Source organism: Stenella coeruleoalba (assembly GCF_951394435.1).
Source record: "Stenella coeruleoalba genome assembly, chromosome: 7".
In the NCBI taxonomy this organism is placed as follows: Eukaryota; Metazoa; Chordata; class Mammalia; order Artiodactyla; family Delphinidae; genus Stenella; species Stenella coeruleoalba.
Window position 1 is genome coordinate 112,561,296 of NC_137153.1, and position 15,156 is coordinate 112,576,451.

General features: G+C 42.3%; 1 protein-coding gene across 4 annotated transcripts in view; it reads right to left on the reverse strand.

Moving 5' to 3' along the window:
* Window positions 1-15,156, reverse strand: part of GOLGA1 (golgin A1) — a 52,900-nt gene that overhangs the window by 27,186 nt on the left and 10,558 nt on the right. For all 4 annotated transcript variants that reach the window (XM_079925565.1, XM_079925562.1, XM_079925564.1 and 1 more), the window contains 5 exons: window positions 13,725-13,757; window positions 11,198-11,326; window positions 9,756-9,925; window positions 9,163-9,274; window positions 1,662-1,787 (listed from right to left, as the gene is read on the reverse strand). In XM_079925565.1, coding sequence (XP_079781691.1) covers window positions 1,662-1,787; window positions 9,163-9,274; window positions 9,756-9,925; window positions 11,198-11,326; window positions 13,725-13,742 — 555 coding nt within the window. In that variant the 5' untranslated portion in view covers window positions 13,743-13,757. The remainder of the gene's footprint in view (window positions 1-1,661; window positions 1,788-9,162; window positions 9,275-9,755; window positions 9,926-11,197; window positions 11,327-13,724; window positions 13,758-15,156) is intronic.

Below are 15,156 nucleotides of genomic sequence, written 5' to 3' on the forward strand. Positions count from 1 at the left end.
TAGAGTGTAATGGTGTCCACAAAGGAGCAGCACAGAGCAGGAGATCCTCACTGCCTCAGGAAACTAGGAGGCTTCATTCTTCACAGGTGGCCAGGGCCCAAGGGAGCACCCAGGCAGAGGGATGACACTAGAGGTATGAAACAGCTGGAGGTATCTGGGGAGCTACAGCTTGCCAAAAGTCAAGGTGATGATGGGTTCAGGTCATGAAACAAGACTAGAAAGTTAGGCAAAGGGCCAGATTATGAGAAAAGCTTTTTATGCTACAGAAGGAAGTTTGAACTTAATTCTGTATCAAATATTTTTCAAAGTGGAGTCATCCAAACACTTGTATTAGACTCATCTAGGTGGGTGGAGGAGTTTTTAAGTTTGAGGCTTTATTCCAGGTCTACTAAAATCAGAATTTCTGAGGGTAGGGCAAGACATACATATATATATATATGTATTTCTTTTTCTCCCCCAAATTTTTGGCTTGCAAGATCTCAGTTTCCTGACCAGGGATTGAACCTGGGCCACTGCAGTAAAAGTGCCGATTCCTAACCACTGGACTGCCACGGAATTCCCTAGAAATGTATACTTCAAACAAACTCACCAAGTAACTCCTATGCACACTAAACTTTATAACAATGATGGTGGCACAGTAATGATTATAATATTAATAGCTGAAATATACTGAGACCCCATGATGTGCTAATTCTAATCATTTCCCAATAACAATTCTATGTGTTTGATACAATTTTAACCCTATTTTACAGAGGGGGAAGAAAACACAAAAAGATTACGTTACTTGCTCTGAGTCAAAAATTAGTAAGTAGAAGAGGTAAAGTGCAAACCTAGGGAGCCTGGTTCTAGAAATCAATCTATACCTTAGAAACCACGTTATACTCACTATAGACTGTAGGGTAATTGTGGAAGCTCTTTATGGGAGTGATATAGTCAGAAATGTTGTTTGGAAAGATGAGTTTAGTGGTGATGTGGAAGACTGTGTCAGAGGGTGCAGGAGAGGGTGTAGGCTAGTCTGGAGACTTCTAACACAGACTAGGCCAGAGTGGCTGGAAACCTGAAGTACAGCAGTGGCAGTGGAGATGGACACATTTAGTTGAAACTGACTGAAGACAGAAAGTGAGGGGCTAATCTAGGCCCAAGGCTTGGGTTTTGTCACCTCTGTCATGTAGGAGAGAGCAGAATGTGGGCAGACAACAAGCAAGTTCACCTACACCACTGGGCTAGAGGCCAGTTGGCTCAACTGCCTCCTTCGGCTAAGGAGAGTCCACTTGCTGCCCAAAGCAATTCTCGCTCACGCCAAAGGCAGATGGTAACTACTTTCCTTGGCCAATGTAAAGTACAATGGGTAGGGAAGGAAAGCAGGGCAGTAAGACAACAACCCAAATGGCGTAAATCACTAGGTGGGGTTTATCGGTGATCAGGATGCCACTCCTTCACACGCATCTCTGAACAAAGTGCTCCCTTTCCTTCAGGAAAACGTCACACACAGGCAACATGATGCTGATTTTACCATAAGCAGAACAATCAAAAGTTGGAGGGAGTGATGTTTTCACCAAGCTCTTTGAAGACTCTCTGGCTCTGAAACTCTAGGATTTTATGAAATCTCCAGTGTTACCACGGCCCTCCCAACACTGGCCAGCCCAAAGGGAGCTAGTTACCTCTTTTAGAAGTTCCTGCACATGTTCTTCTCCTGATAAGTTCTGCTCCAGTCTCTTCTCCAAGGATGCAACCTTCTCCTGCAAATGTGTGATGAGTTTTTCTTTCTCTTGAGTTTCAGCAGTGGCCTGCAGGTGAAAGCAGAGATTACATTACACTGTCTCTCTCCCTCCCTTCCTGTATCCTCTAGAATCACCATGTTTCTCTGAAATTCTGTTTCCAACTGCATCCTAGAAGAACATACAGCCAGGAGATCTTCCCTGAAAATGGAACAGAGAATATATGAGATCAGAACCCAACACTACTCAGGTATCCGTTTCAGGCCTATTGCAGCAAGCAGCAAACGCTCCCAAATTTAAGCACCTGGCAATCCGGGAAGGAAGAATGCTATTACGTCTGTGGAATCTAGCCAGGACCCTGCGAAGATGTTCCTCCTCTCTAAAATATCCCCTGTGTTGTCATGATCTACTAGCTAAAGGAATGCTCCCCCTCCCACTCTCATCAAGCATAGGTTTAATCCTATTAATCCAGAGGCCAACAGGACCTACAACTTTACACCAGATGCCAAGAACCAGCAGAGGTAATTCCACTGAAGAAGCTCCCAGCCAGCCCTACAATGACCTACAGAACAATACGCCTGGAAACGTGGGGCTGGATGAAGCAGTCATGATGCCACTGTAGCTGCCTTAAGGCTGAAGACAGAACTGAAACAAACAATGATATTCACCCTGGCTCACAGGACAGGGAGCACCTCTGAATCACAGCAGCACCTTACACCATGGCCCCAGATCACCAGCTGCCCACTTATTTATTTCAGTCTACCTCTTTAGCAGTGATGGTAGTGGTGGCAGTGGTGGGTTGGGACTACATTTGTTCCTTTCACAACTGTCAATCTCCAAATGCTGCTCAACATCAAAGCTGAGGATCCAGAATCCTTTGAATATACAATTTCTTAGCTCACAGTGGTCCTTACATGCACGGAACATGCCCATTCTCCACTCCAAAATAAGGTCGCATGGCATCAACATTTCATTGTGAAGACTTGAACCTCCTCACAATACTGTGCTTCCTCAAATTCCCTCACCTTATGATCTGCTGCTCCATCTCAAGCCACAGACTTTCATGTTTAGCTTGCAACCCAGCCAGTTTTCTCCTCAGAATAAGATGTAGCTACATGGGCCTAGGATTTTGGGAAGAAGCACTTGCCATTCTGAATTCTCACAGGGGTGACCACATATATAGTGGAGGAGAAGTTTGAAGAATGGATTCAAGATCACATAATTCGGGCTTCCCTGGTGGCGCAATGGTTAAGAATCTGCCTGCCAACGCAAGGGACACGGGTTCGAGCCCTGGTCTGGGAAGATCCCACATGCCGCGGAGCAACTAAGCCCATGCGCCACAACTACTGAGCCTGTGAGCCACAACTACTGAAGCCTGCACGCCTAGAGCCCATGCTCCACAAGAGAAGCCACTGCAATGAGAAGCCTGCTCACCACAACGAAGGATAGCCCCTTCGTTGAAGTTGAAGTGAGCCCCCGCTCACTGCAACTAGAGGAAGCCCACGCGCAGCAACGAAGACCCAACGTAGCCAAAAATAAGTAAATTAAAAAAAAAAGATCCCATAATTCAAAAACTTTTATCAAGCCTATACTCTATGTGTTGTCTCTAGGAATATAATCAGCTATAGTTACTGACCCATAGAAGCATGGAGGCTGCTGGTAAAAAGAGATATACACACAGTTAATTATAAAACAATACAATCATGCTGTAACAGAGAGACATGCAAGGTGCTATGAGGTATCAGAGGCAGAAGGGATTAACGGGGGCAATCAGATCAGGCCTCCTAAGCAGGCAAGTCCAGGTGGAAGATGGGGGAGAGGAACAAGCATTCTGGGTAAAAGGCAGCATGTGTAAAGGGGTAAACAGACAAGTTCAACATGACCAGGGGGCTGGGTGAAGAGGAAAGAAGAAGTGAAGACAACTGCCAAGTCTGTGGCTCAGATACCTGGATGAATGGTAACATTATGCAAAGCAGAGAATACAGGAGGGAGAGGTAGTCTGATAGGAAAGAAAAAAGTTTTGGCCCAGCTGACCCATCTTTAATGGGTCTCTTACTAACAATGTTGATAACAGTAATAATTACAATAGCATGGTGCAGGAGCAGCTACAGTTTGCAAAGCATGTGCAAGCTCATCCTCTAGTCCTTACAACTATCCTTCACTGTGTCCATTTACAGGGAAATTGAAGCTTAGGGACTACTAGTCCAACAGCACACACCTTGGTGACAGAATAAGGATTCAAATCCAAGCCTTCTTGGCCCAAAGTCTGTACTCCTTATATTACACATCAGTATGAACTTGAGAGATACATGTGACCCTTTCCAGTAACAACCAAGAGAACAAACAAGTCTTATATAAGTCACCGTGTTGGGCAGAGTCAGGAACAGAAGAATCAGTTGCCAATTTCCATTTAGTTTTCTTGTGCACCATATCCCACACAGAGCAACTCCCCACACTCTGGCTGTTTTACTTCAAGCCCTCAGCACCTAATGTGCTACAGCTAACACCATACTTAATGGTGAGAAACTCAAAGATTTTCCCACTAAGATCAGGTACAAGGCAAGGATGTCCCCTCTCACTACTCCTTTTCAACATCATCTGGAAGTTCTTGCTAATGCAATAAGACAAGAAAAGGAAATAAAAGGAATGGAAGGCTTCCCTGGTGGCACAGTGGTTAAGAATCCGCCTGCCAATGCAGGGGACATGGATTCGAGCCCTGGTCCAGGAAGATCCCACATGCCATGGAGCAACTGAGCCTGTGCACCGCAACTACTGAGCCTGCGCTCTAGAGCCTGCGAGCCACAACTACTGAGCTCGTGTGCCACAACTACTGAAGCCCGTGCACCTAGAGCCCGTGCTCTGCAACAAGAGAAGCCACTGCAATGAGAAGCCCGCAAACTGCAACCAAGAGTAGACCCTGCTCGCCACAACTAGAGAAAGCCTGCGTGCAGCAATGAAGACCCAACGCTGCCAAATAAATAAATAAATAAACCTTTCTGGAAAAAATTATAGAACCTTATTGAGAGTCATTTTTAAAGTAACAGTAACATTGAATATCTAGAGAGACAGACACTGTGTTCTTGGATAAGAAAACTCACATGATAAAGTAATCAATGTTCTGCAAATGCATCTTCAGAGTCAACGCAATTCCAATCAATATCCCACCAGGTGTGTGTTTGTTTGTTTGTTTATTTATTTATTTATTTAAGGCTGTGCGCAGGCTTTCTCTAGTTGTGGCGAGTGGAGGCTACTCCTCATTGCGGTGTGCAGGCTTCTCATTGCAGTGGCTTCTCTTGTTGTGGAGCACGGGCTCCAGGCACACGGGCTTCAGTAGGTGTGGCTCACAGGCTCTAGAGCGCAGGTTCAGTAGTTGTGGTGCACGGGCTTAGTTAGTTGCTCCATGGCATGTGGGATCTTCCTGGACCAGGGCTTGAACCCATGCCCCCTTCATCTTTTCCAATTTTTCCTGGAGACATCCGCAGCCTGGACAATATCAACAGACACTCTCTTCCCTCTGGCATCTGGTTTGGTTCAAGGTTGCATTTGGGCAGGTGACGGTGCTGGAGGCTGGGAAGTCCACGATCAAGGTGCCAGCATGGTCACCTCTGGTGAAGGCTCATTTCCTAGTTCATAGCTGGCACTTCTTTCTGTGTCCTCACCTGGCAGAGAGGCTAATGGTCTTTCTGGAGCCTCTCCACCAGGTTTTTTAAGGTGCCTGACAAGTTGTTCTGTGGAAGAGCAATAGGCCAACGATATTCAAAATACTCCTGAAAAAGAACTAGGTACCGAGACTTGTCTTGTCAGACACCAGGACTTATCCTAATACTGTAGCTAGTAAGGCAATGCTTAGTATTGTGCAAATACCACAGGTGCATACACCCCGAAGTCCAGGAGTGGTTCCATGTACAAATGGAAAACTGAATCATGATAAAGCTGGCATTGCAGATCAGTGAGAAGACAGATTTTTCAATAAATGGTACTAAAACAATTAAAATAAAAATAAGACACAGATCCCTTTCTCACACCAAAATCACATTTCAGGTATGTTAAAGACTTGAAAATAAAGTCAAGACTCTAAAATTTTCAGATAATAATATAGGAGAATAATGTTATGATTCCAAGTGAGGAAAGGTTTTTTTAAAGAGACAAAGTATAAATTTAAAGGAAAATAATAAATTCAACTGTACTAAAATGAAGAGCATATGTTCAACAGAAGAAACCATAAAGAGTGTGAAGGCAAAGCCCAAACTGGGAGAACACATTTGCAGCCCACATAACTGACCGAGGGGCATGGCAGCCAGGATACATATAAAGAACTCTGACGATTAGTGAGAAAAAGACAGAAAATGTAATAGAAAATGGGCCAAAGATTTGAACCAGCACTTCACAGAAGAGCACGAATGACTGATAAACATATGAAAATATGCTGAACTTCATTAATAATCTGGGAAAAGCAAATTAAAATCATGGTGAGAGGGAATTCCCTGGTGGTCCAGTGGTTAGGACTCTGCGCTTTCACTGCCGAGGACCCAGGTTCAATCCCTGTTCGGGGAACTAAAATCCTGCAAGCGATGCAGCGTGGCCAGATTGGCAAAAATTAAAAGTCTGACAATATATCACCTGTCAAGGAAGCAGAGGAACCCAAATTCTTATACACTGCTGGTGAATGTTTGTAAATTACTACAACTACTATGGAAAAACTGGGCATTACCTAGTAAAGTTGAAAAGTACAAATCTTTTGACCCTAACTTTTCACATCTCAAATATACCCTACAGTTAACTCATTCACAGGCAGACAAAAGTTCACAGCAGCCTTGTTTGTAAAAGCAAAAACCAGAAACACCTTAATGCCCACTGTCAATAGAATGGATAAATGAATTTTAGTAACTTCATACTACACAGTTGAGAAAAGATTAAATTATAGCGGCATGTGTCCATATGAATGTGTCTCAGAATACAACCTTGAGCACAGAAAGGTAGCATTAGAAGAATACCTACAGCACTTCATTTATATAATGTTAACAAGCATGATAAATGAAAGAAGCCACTGTTTAGGGATAAAATTGTAAAGCAAAGCTAGGAAGTGGAGTAATTTCTAGATAAGCTTACTTAAGAAGGTAAAAAGAATGTGATGGAAGAGTAAAGGGCACACCAGGAATCTCAAAGGTAAACACACTGTTCTCTTTCTTAACCTGTGGAGTAGTAGCTACATGGCAGTTCATTAGCTTGTTACACTATTTACCTTACTTATGTTTCATAAATATTATTTCATATCTACTCAATATTAACAAGGACAACAAAGAAAAGGACTCTAAACTCATCATCTTTATGAGAAAACTGACCTTCCTTTAGTGCTATCTTAGCCTGATGACTGACAGCATCAGCCACTCAGGTGATTAAGCCAGAAACCCAGAAATCACCCCAAACACCTCCTTTCCTCTTGCTCCTCTCCTGTATTTACCACATTACCAAGTGGGTCCGTCTCCTCACGATTTCTTAAATTTGTCTCCTCCCCCGTCATTTCCACCCCGACTCTTGTCAAAGTCACCGTCTAATGCCTGCACAACTGCAATAGCTTCCTAACTGGAAACCCTTTCAATGTTTCCTCTAACAGCCAGAGTAATCCTCTCCCTCACTCTGTGGTACCCTTCCAGGCTTCTTCCACTTCCTTGAAGGCGCTACTCCCTTTACTGCCTCAGTTTCTGGGTTTATTGTTCATACTATTTCCTATTTAAAATTCTCTGCCATCATTCCTACCCTCACAAGCTTCAGTAGTTCATCTCAGTTCAAGTGTTACTTCCTCAAGGAAAGTGTTCTATGACTCCAACGCTAGATCTGATTTGATGCCCTCTTACAGGATCTCACAGCATCCTGTGGTTTTCCTTCACAGCAACACATCATAGTTTGTAATTATATATCTATGTGATTATTGATTAATGTCTCACTTCCCCTCTAGACTAAATTCCACAAGGGCAAGGGTGATATCTGTTTTGCTCACCCTAGTATTTCTAACACCCAGCACAGAGCACAGACCTTGACACATAATAAAACTCAAATTATATTTTTAGAATGAATGAGGGAACTCAGTGGGACCAGAGTCTGGAAAATTACCTTTTCCAATTATGAAATGGATGGATGGTTCTAATATCAAACGGTCCCGTGAATCCCAAAGTTTTGTGTCTGTTATTCTCTCCAACCCCCCCCCCCCCCCCCGCAAAATGTATTCTATACCCTTCTGTCTTCTCTGCTTCCTGCTGTCCTACCCATCCTTGAAATTCCAGTTCCTCCAGGAACAGTTCCTTGACTCCTGCACTGGAAATGCACTCTCCCTATGGCATATCCTTTGCATTTGAAAAATCCGTTTCACTTATTTGGGACTTACTGAGTTGTGAACTTTTTTCTTGTCAAACAGGAGGTTTGAGTTCTATCATGAAACAGTAGGCCTCTGAGACAAAACACTATAGGTGTCTAGATCTATTTACTGGGTGCTCCTTGTTGTGAGTCAACAAAGCCCCATGGAACAAGCATGAGCTTTGGAGTAAGACTTGGGTTAGAATTCAGCTCTGTCACTTACCGTGTAACTTTGAACAAGGTATATGACCTCTCTCGGCTTCTATTTAGGTATCTGTAAGTATGCTAATAGCTAGAAGGGGTATATAGACTTCTCTTTTACACAAATCTTACTGTACTGTAATAATACTGTAAGTCTCTGGTGCACTTGAGATTAGTGGTTCTCAGGGGATGAGGGTAGGGTTTTTGGTACCACCTGTTAGGGGGTGTTTTGTCTATATGAGGGTAAGGGCTGGCTTGTCAATGCCTGAAGGATGCTGCTGGCATTCAGAACACAGGGGCCAGGAAAACTAAATGTCCTGCAATGCATGGGACAATCATACAGTACATATTGTTCTGCTCAAAATGGTAAGGAACACACCACTGAGAAACACTACAGTCAATAATGATATGATTATTGTTCACCCTTATATTCTCAGAATTTAGCACAGGCCTAGAGTAGAAGGGCAAAAAATGTATGTTAGCCAAACAAAAAAAACGAACAGTAATGATATCATTTATGTGCGTTTGAACAAATCGGATTAGAGCCACGTACGTCAAAGGTACAAGCCTAGCCACGTCAACCACCGCTGTTGTGTCTTCTTGTGCTCAAGGTCCATGACATAGTAGTTTACAAGTCTGAGCAGATCAAATGGTGTGCTTTGACAGTTCCTGTCAGGACAATACTGACCTCTTCTGTTAAGCAACCCTTGCTCAACTACATGGCCCCTTCCATCTGGATGCAGCCTGGCTACACCAGGAACTAGGGCAATGGGGACTGCATGAGAAACAGAACTTTCACCAGCCATCCTGAGGCGCAAATTTCTGACAGATATAGTTTTTACCCCATTCATGAATCCTAGCAACTTGTGTCCACTCCTAGTCCTCTACTTACCTTTTGCAAATCAATGGAAAGTTGCTGAACGAAGGCTTGGAGTTCCTGTTCCTTCTGCTCCAGGGCTGTGATCTTATTTTCTGCACCTGTTTTTGAAGCTGTCACATGATCTCTTTATTGAAAGAAAGCAGACAATGAACAAATTTGGATATCCCACCTAAGACACATTCTTCCACAGGAAAAACACAGATGGTTCTTTACATGTCAGGGCTGCAAACATTAGCCTTGTGAAGATTATCAGTGGAAAAGACTCCTTCACTCTCTCTGAAGCAGGAGGCCCAAGAGAAAAATTCCACTCAGGTTTAGGCAAGAAATCTTTATCTACCTTTGGCTATTCAATAGCTTAGCAACTCTAAAACATACTAAATTGCTCGGCAGGGTTGGAGTGTCTGAGCCTAGGCAGGTGAAGGGGAATGAGGGTTTGGAGGAGGTAGGGGGGTCCTAAAGCCCTAGGCAGGTAAGGATAAGTCCAGAAGACCTTGCCAGAATTAAGATCAGGAAGTGCTACAGTGAGCAATGGGGAAAGACAGGTTGGCTGTAACCAGAGCTACACTAACACCGCTACCCATGTGCCCCACAGACCAAGCAAGAACCTCTGCTCTTCCAGCGTTGAGTAGTTTCTCTGAAGCTCTTCTATCTTCTGGCTTAAGTCTGCTGACAGCTGGTTGGAGATCATCAACTCCTCCTGGGTGCGACTAAGTTCTCTGGTACGTGCTTCCAATTCTTGCTCCATTTTCCCCAAACTTTCTTCTTTTTTTAAAAGCTGATACAAAGATAGAAAGTTTCACTGGACCACTACTAAGAAATACACTTGTAAAAAAATCTGGACAAGGACTTCCCTGATGGTCCAGTGGTTAAGAATCTGCCTTCCAATGCAGGGGAGGCGGTTCAATCCCTGGTCAGGGAAGATCCCACAGGCCATGGGGCAACTAAGCCCACATGCCCCAACTACTGAGCCTGCGCATCTCAACTAGAGAGCCCGCGTGCTGCAAACTACAGAGCCCATGCGCTCTGGAGCCTGCGTGCCGCAACTACAGAGCCCACGTGCCCTGGAGCCCACGTGCCACAACTAGAGAGAAGCCCGCATGTTGCAGTGAAGAGCCAGTGCGATTTGGAGCCCGCACACCACAACTAGAGAGAAGCCCACATGTCACAATGAAGATCCCACGTGCCGCAACTAAGACCTAACGCAGCCAAAAATAATAAAAATAAAATAAATAAATTAAAAATAAAATCTGGGACTTCCCTGGTGGTGCAGTGGTTAAGAATCCGCCTGCCAATGCAAGGGACAGGGGTTCGATCCCTGGTCTGGGAAGATCCCACGTGCTGCGGAGCAACTAAGCCCATGCGCCACAACTACTGAGCCTGTGCTCTAGAGCCCGCGAGCCACAACTATTGAAGCCCGCACACCTAGAGCCCATGCTCTGCAACAAGAGCAGCCACTGCAACGAGAAGTCCGCGCACCATAATGAACAGTAGCCCCCGGGCTTCCCTGGTGGCGCAGTGGTTGAGAGTCCGCCTGCCGATGCAGGGGACACGGGTTCATGCCCTGGTCCGGGAAGATCCTACACGCCGCGGAGCGGCTGGGCCCGTGAGCCATGGCCGCTGAGCCTGCGCGTCCGGAGCCTGTGCTCCGCAACGGGAGAGGCCACAACAGTGAGAGGCCCACGTACCGCAAAAAAAAAAAAAAAAAAAAAGAATAGCCCCCGCTCGCCGCAACTAGAGAAAGCCCGCGTGTAGCAACAAAGACCCAATGCAGCCAAAAATAAATTAATTAATAAATTACAAAAAATCTGGACCAATAAGGCAAGCTTTCATAACATTTTTGTGAGCTTAGAAGGGGTCTCATATGCCCAGTAGTTTAAAAAGGAAAAGGAAATACATTTCAAACTGAACTTTTCCACTTTAACAAACTGAAAAACATACAAATATGATTAGTATCAAAGACAACTAAGGTATGCTTATCAGCAGTTAGAGAGTGATGACTAGCAAAATCATCTATTCAGGATTTAGCTTCTAAAACAAAAACGCATACCATGTGCTTTACTTTACTTAGTTCCTGCTGCTGGAACCCCTCTAATTCATCCATTTCATCTCTCCTTTGGAAAAGATTCAAACTCTGGTTCTTCATTTCCTGTAACTGAGCTGTCAGAAACCTTTTATCCTATGCAAAAGAAGATATCAGCTCAGGTAACTAGGACATTAGAAATCCGTATTATACAAGCAGAATTCTTAATAAAGGAAAATCTGAAGACAATTTCTTATCAGTAGCAATAATACATTGATAATGGGAAGCTTTACGGTAATTATTTACAAAATTATCTATAAATTCTTTAAGTTAGAAATAAATATGTTTTAAATGATAGCTGTGAAAAGGGGAACAAGAGCAACAATTACTTAACACTTGAAAAGTGCTTAAGTTTGATTAGCAATTGCAGACATCCATTTTACATGTCTATCTCAATGACACACTGAACTGGTTGAATAACATGAATAACTGGAACAAGACTGAATGCTCTTAAAAAATTAGATGCATTTAAGTAGAACTAATTTTGGTTAGTAAGTTCAGATAGCAAGTCAACAAAAATTAGACATGACTGGTGTCAGGAGGTTACAATTTACTAAATAATAGCTTCCTGAGATGGATTCTATTCAGGACAAACCCTGTTGTCGCAGTTTCCAATTCTTGATTAAAAATAAATTAAAACTGGGGGGGGAGGGGTGGTGGGACTGGGAGATTGGGATTGACATATATACACTAATATGTACAAAATGGATAACTAATAAGGACCTGCTGTATAAAAAATAAATTTAAAAAAAGTTTTAAAAAAAGAACTTGCTGTATAAAAAAATTAAATAAAAAAAAATTGAAACAGTCTAAAAATAACACTTCCAAAAATCACAGTGGCTTAAAAGACCTACATAGATGCCTCATTACTCTTTCCTGGTCTAAAATATTTCCCAACCTCTCCTGCGGTAGGGCGGGGGGATGGAGAGAAAAGATCTTAGTGAACTGAAGTAGATTTTATTTAGTTCAGTCCTATATGGATTCCCCCTTTACCATAATTTTAAAAGATGAAAAAATAGTCCAATGAGAATTCAACTGCTACAATCTTAAGAGTTTCTTTCAAGACAAGAAAACTTTAACCTAACCCATACCTTCATATTTAAGAAGACCATAATTAACACCATGTTTAGATATATATTTTTTAAGCACAAGTTTCTTTGGGACATAGCTTGACTCTTCTGTAATTCTTTCCTTACGTAAATACGTTAAGGCATTCTGATAGCTTGGGTAATCAGATTTCTACAGAACACACAAAGAAAATCGCTGGTTTAACTTCGTGTTTCATCCCAAGAATGGAGCAATAATAAAACTCATCTGTTTAATAAAATTAACAGTAAATATATTTTACAACTGAATATATCAATCTAAGAAATAATTTTCTGGACTTCCCTGGCAGTCCAGCGGTTAGGACTCTGTGCTCCCAATGCAGGGGGCACAGGTTCGATCCCTGGTTGGGGATCTAAGATCCTGCATGCCACATGGTGTGGCAAAAAAAAATAGAAAAAGAAAAGAAATAATTTTCTACCATAAAGAGTAACTTAGGAGTACTCAGTGAAAACAAGGAATGAATTAGGAAGCAGCACATAATGTGGGCTGAGCAAATTGACTATTGATTATTTTAAATTAAAATGTCTTTCTAATTGTAGGTGTGAAATTTCATCTTCCTGTTCATGTCTGGGAGCCAGGAATACATTACATAAGGCACCTACACAGTGTTACACAAGCTATGGTGCTGGAATAATCAATTCTCCTCGTCTGTGTCTAGCTAAGAGGTTCTCTTATCTACTCAATGCTGAGCCTTCAGAAATGCCATCCTTCCCAACTGCATCCTCAAAAATTATTCCTAATGTTACCACTGTGTCAATCAGAGCCCCAGCAAGAAACAGACTCAAAGTAGATATTCTGCAGACAGTCTAATAAAGGGACTTTTCAAAGCTGTGGGTGGGGTAAGAAAACCCAAAAGAGATGATGTGCTAGTAACAGTTGGCATAAAGGGGCAAAGGGATAAATAGGTTACAAGAAACACAAAAAGAGAAACTCTATCAGAGGGTGAACCAAAGGTCCAGCTGAAGCTGTGACCTTGGGCCATGGGATGCATCCAAACTGAAGGGATCTCACATGGAGATGGCTGAGGGAATAAACTTCCCGACCACACTCTTCTACACATAGTTCTTTTTATGTTTCCCACAGGCACACTTAATTAGAAGCCAGAGGGCAATGGAGCCCTGCTGATGCATTCCCTATCAGCCTTCGTACACAGAGAAAGGTAGGAGAGGGGGTGGAGAGTGTACCTGGAGGGGCAAACAAAAGATGTCCAGTACACCCACCAAGGAAAAGGAAGACACGAGCTTTCTAAGTCAATGTCTAATCACCCAGTGCCCTGCTTCCAAGAGGTGGTATAGCCATCAGTGTACTAGGTACTGAAGAAAGCATTTTCCAAGCCCCAGAGAAGAGGCCAACATTCACAATGAGACAAAAACAAAGATGAACTAACCTTTTCAAGCTGATCCATTTTTTCTGACCATTCCTAAAACAAAACAATAAAAAAGTACAGTTTCCAGGGAAGAGTATCAATAATACCAAGATCTTAAGAAAACAAAATAACCCTCTCCACCCAAAGCAACCAATCAACCAAACAAAACAGCAAATATAAAGAAAGCCAAGAGTCCTAAAAGGAAAAGAAAATGAACTTTATATAAAATTCTAAAGCACATACATAAGCCTGCAAATTTTTACTAAGCAGAGCCCCAAACAAGGCTGTATCTGATGTTCTGATGCAGTTTTCAGCTTATTCCTGAGGGTTTTTCTATGAGTACTATTAATATTTCTTGGGAGTGGGTAGCTGGGACCAGCTGTGTTGGTAATTCTACAACTGCTCTATAAAAATTAATTGACTGAAAAACAGGCGGGGGGCAGGGGTTGTCTTCAGCAGCCCCCAATCATTATTTTCCTTCTCATTTTCACTTTACCAATATCTTTTATGCCATCTGATAAAAGTTAAAGGAGAAGGGATTATGCCCCTTATTCACCAATCACAGAAGAGGGGAAAAAATAACCACTGGTACAAAAGGCTATATCCCAACTGCCTACAATCAGAGTCCACCGATTTTAGATTATCTCTTCATTTATATAAATTCATATCACAGTTATTCACTAATTATTGGTGAATGATTTTTTTTTCTGGCTAGTAAATGTCTGACATGACTAATACACACTGTAAAACAAGTCAACCAACCACCCCACCTACTGCAGATGAAATAATGTATTTTCTTAAAAGGAAATGTAATATAATAAATTGACCCTATCTTAATAAATCAGAATTATCATTACAGTATTTTGATGCTTATCTTAAATTCAAAATGCCATTGAACAAAATATACTTTATAATTATTGTAAGAGCCAGTAATAGTATTAGTTTCTTATTGTCATTCATTCAGCATCTTTCAATGGATGGTTCTACTGAGATTACAGAAGTTCCTCTCAGTCTAGTTGGCTGGGGATGAGGAAACTTGGGACAGAGGTTGTAAGAACTATGTACTCCATGGATGATCACTAGCTGGATAGCATCTTCTCCACTATAAAGGCAAGTGTTTTGGGACTAGGCTTTCAGACAGGTTTTTGGAGGGCAGAGACGTTTTTCCTTATCTTGGGGTTCACCACCAGATTACGAACACACTACTTTCCTCTCCATTTTACAAAGTTATACAGTTTGGAAAATGATAGTCTCACATTATGGACACATTTCATGATTATAACTGTAAAGTTCCTTAATAATTTCCCACCCTAAGGCCAAATGAAATCTCAAAGAACTTATATAGCATTCCTTTTCTCCTGGGTTGTAAATATCTTCTACCAGGTTTATGGCATGATTTTTGAAATCATGTCACTAAGTGAAATCTTTCCACCAGCCTTGGGCAGTGCCACAT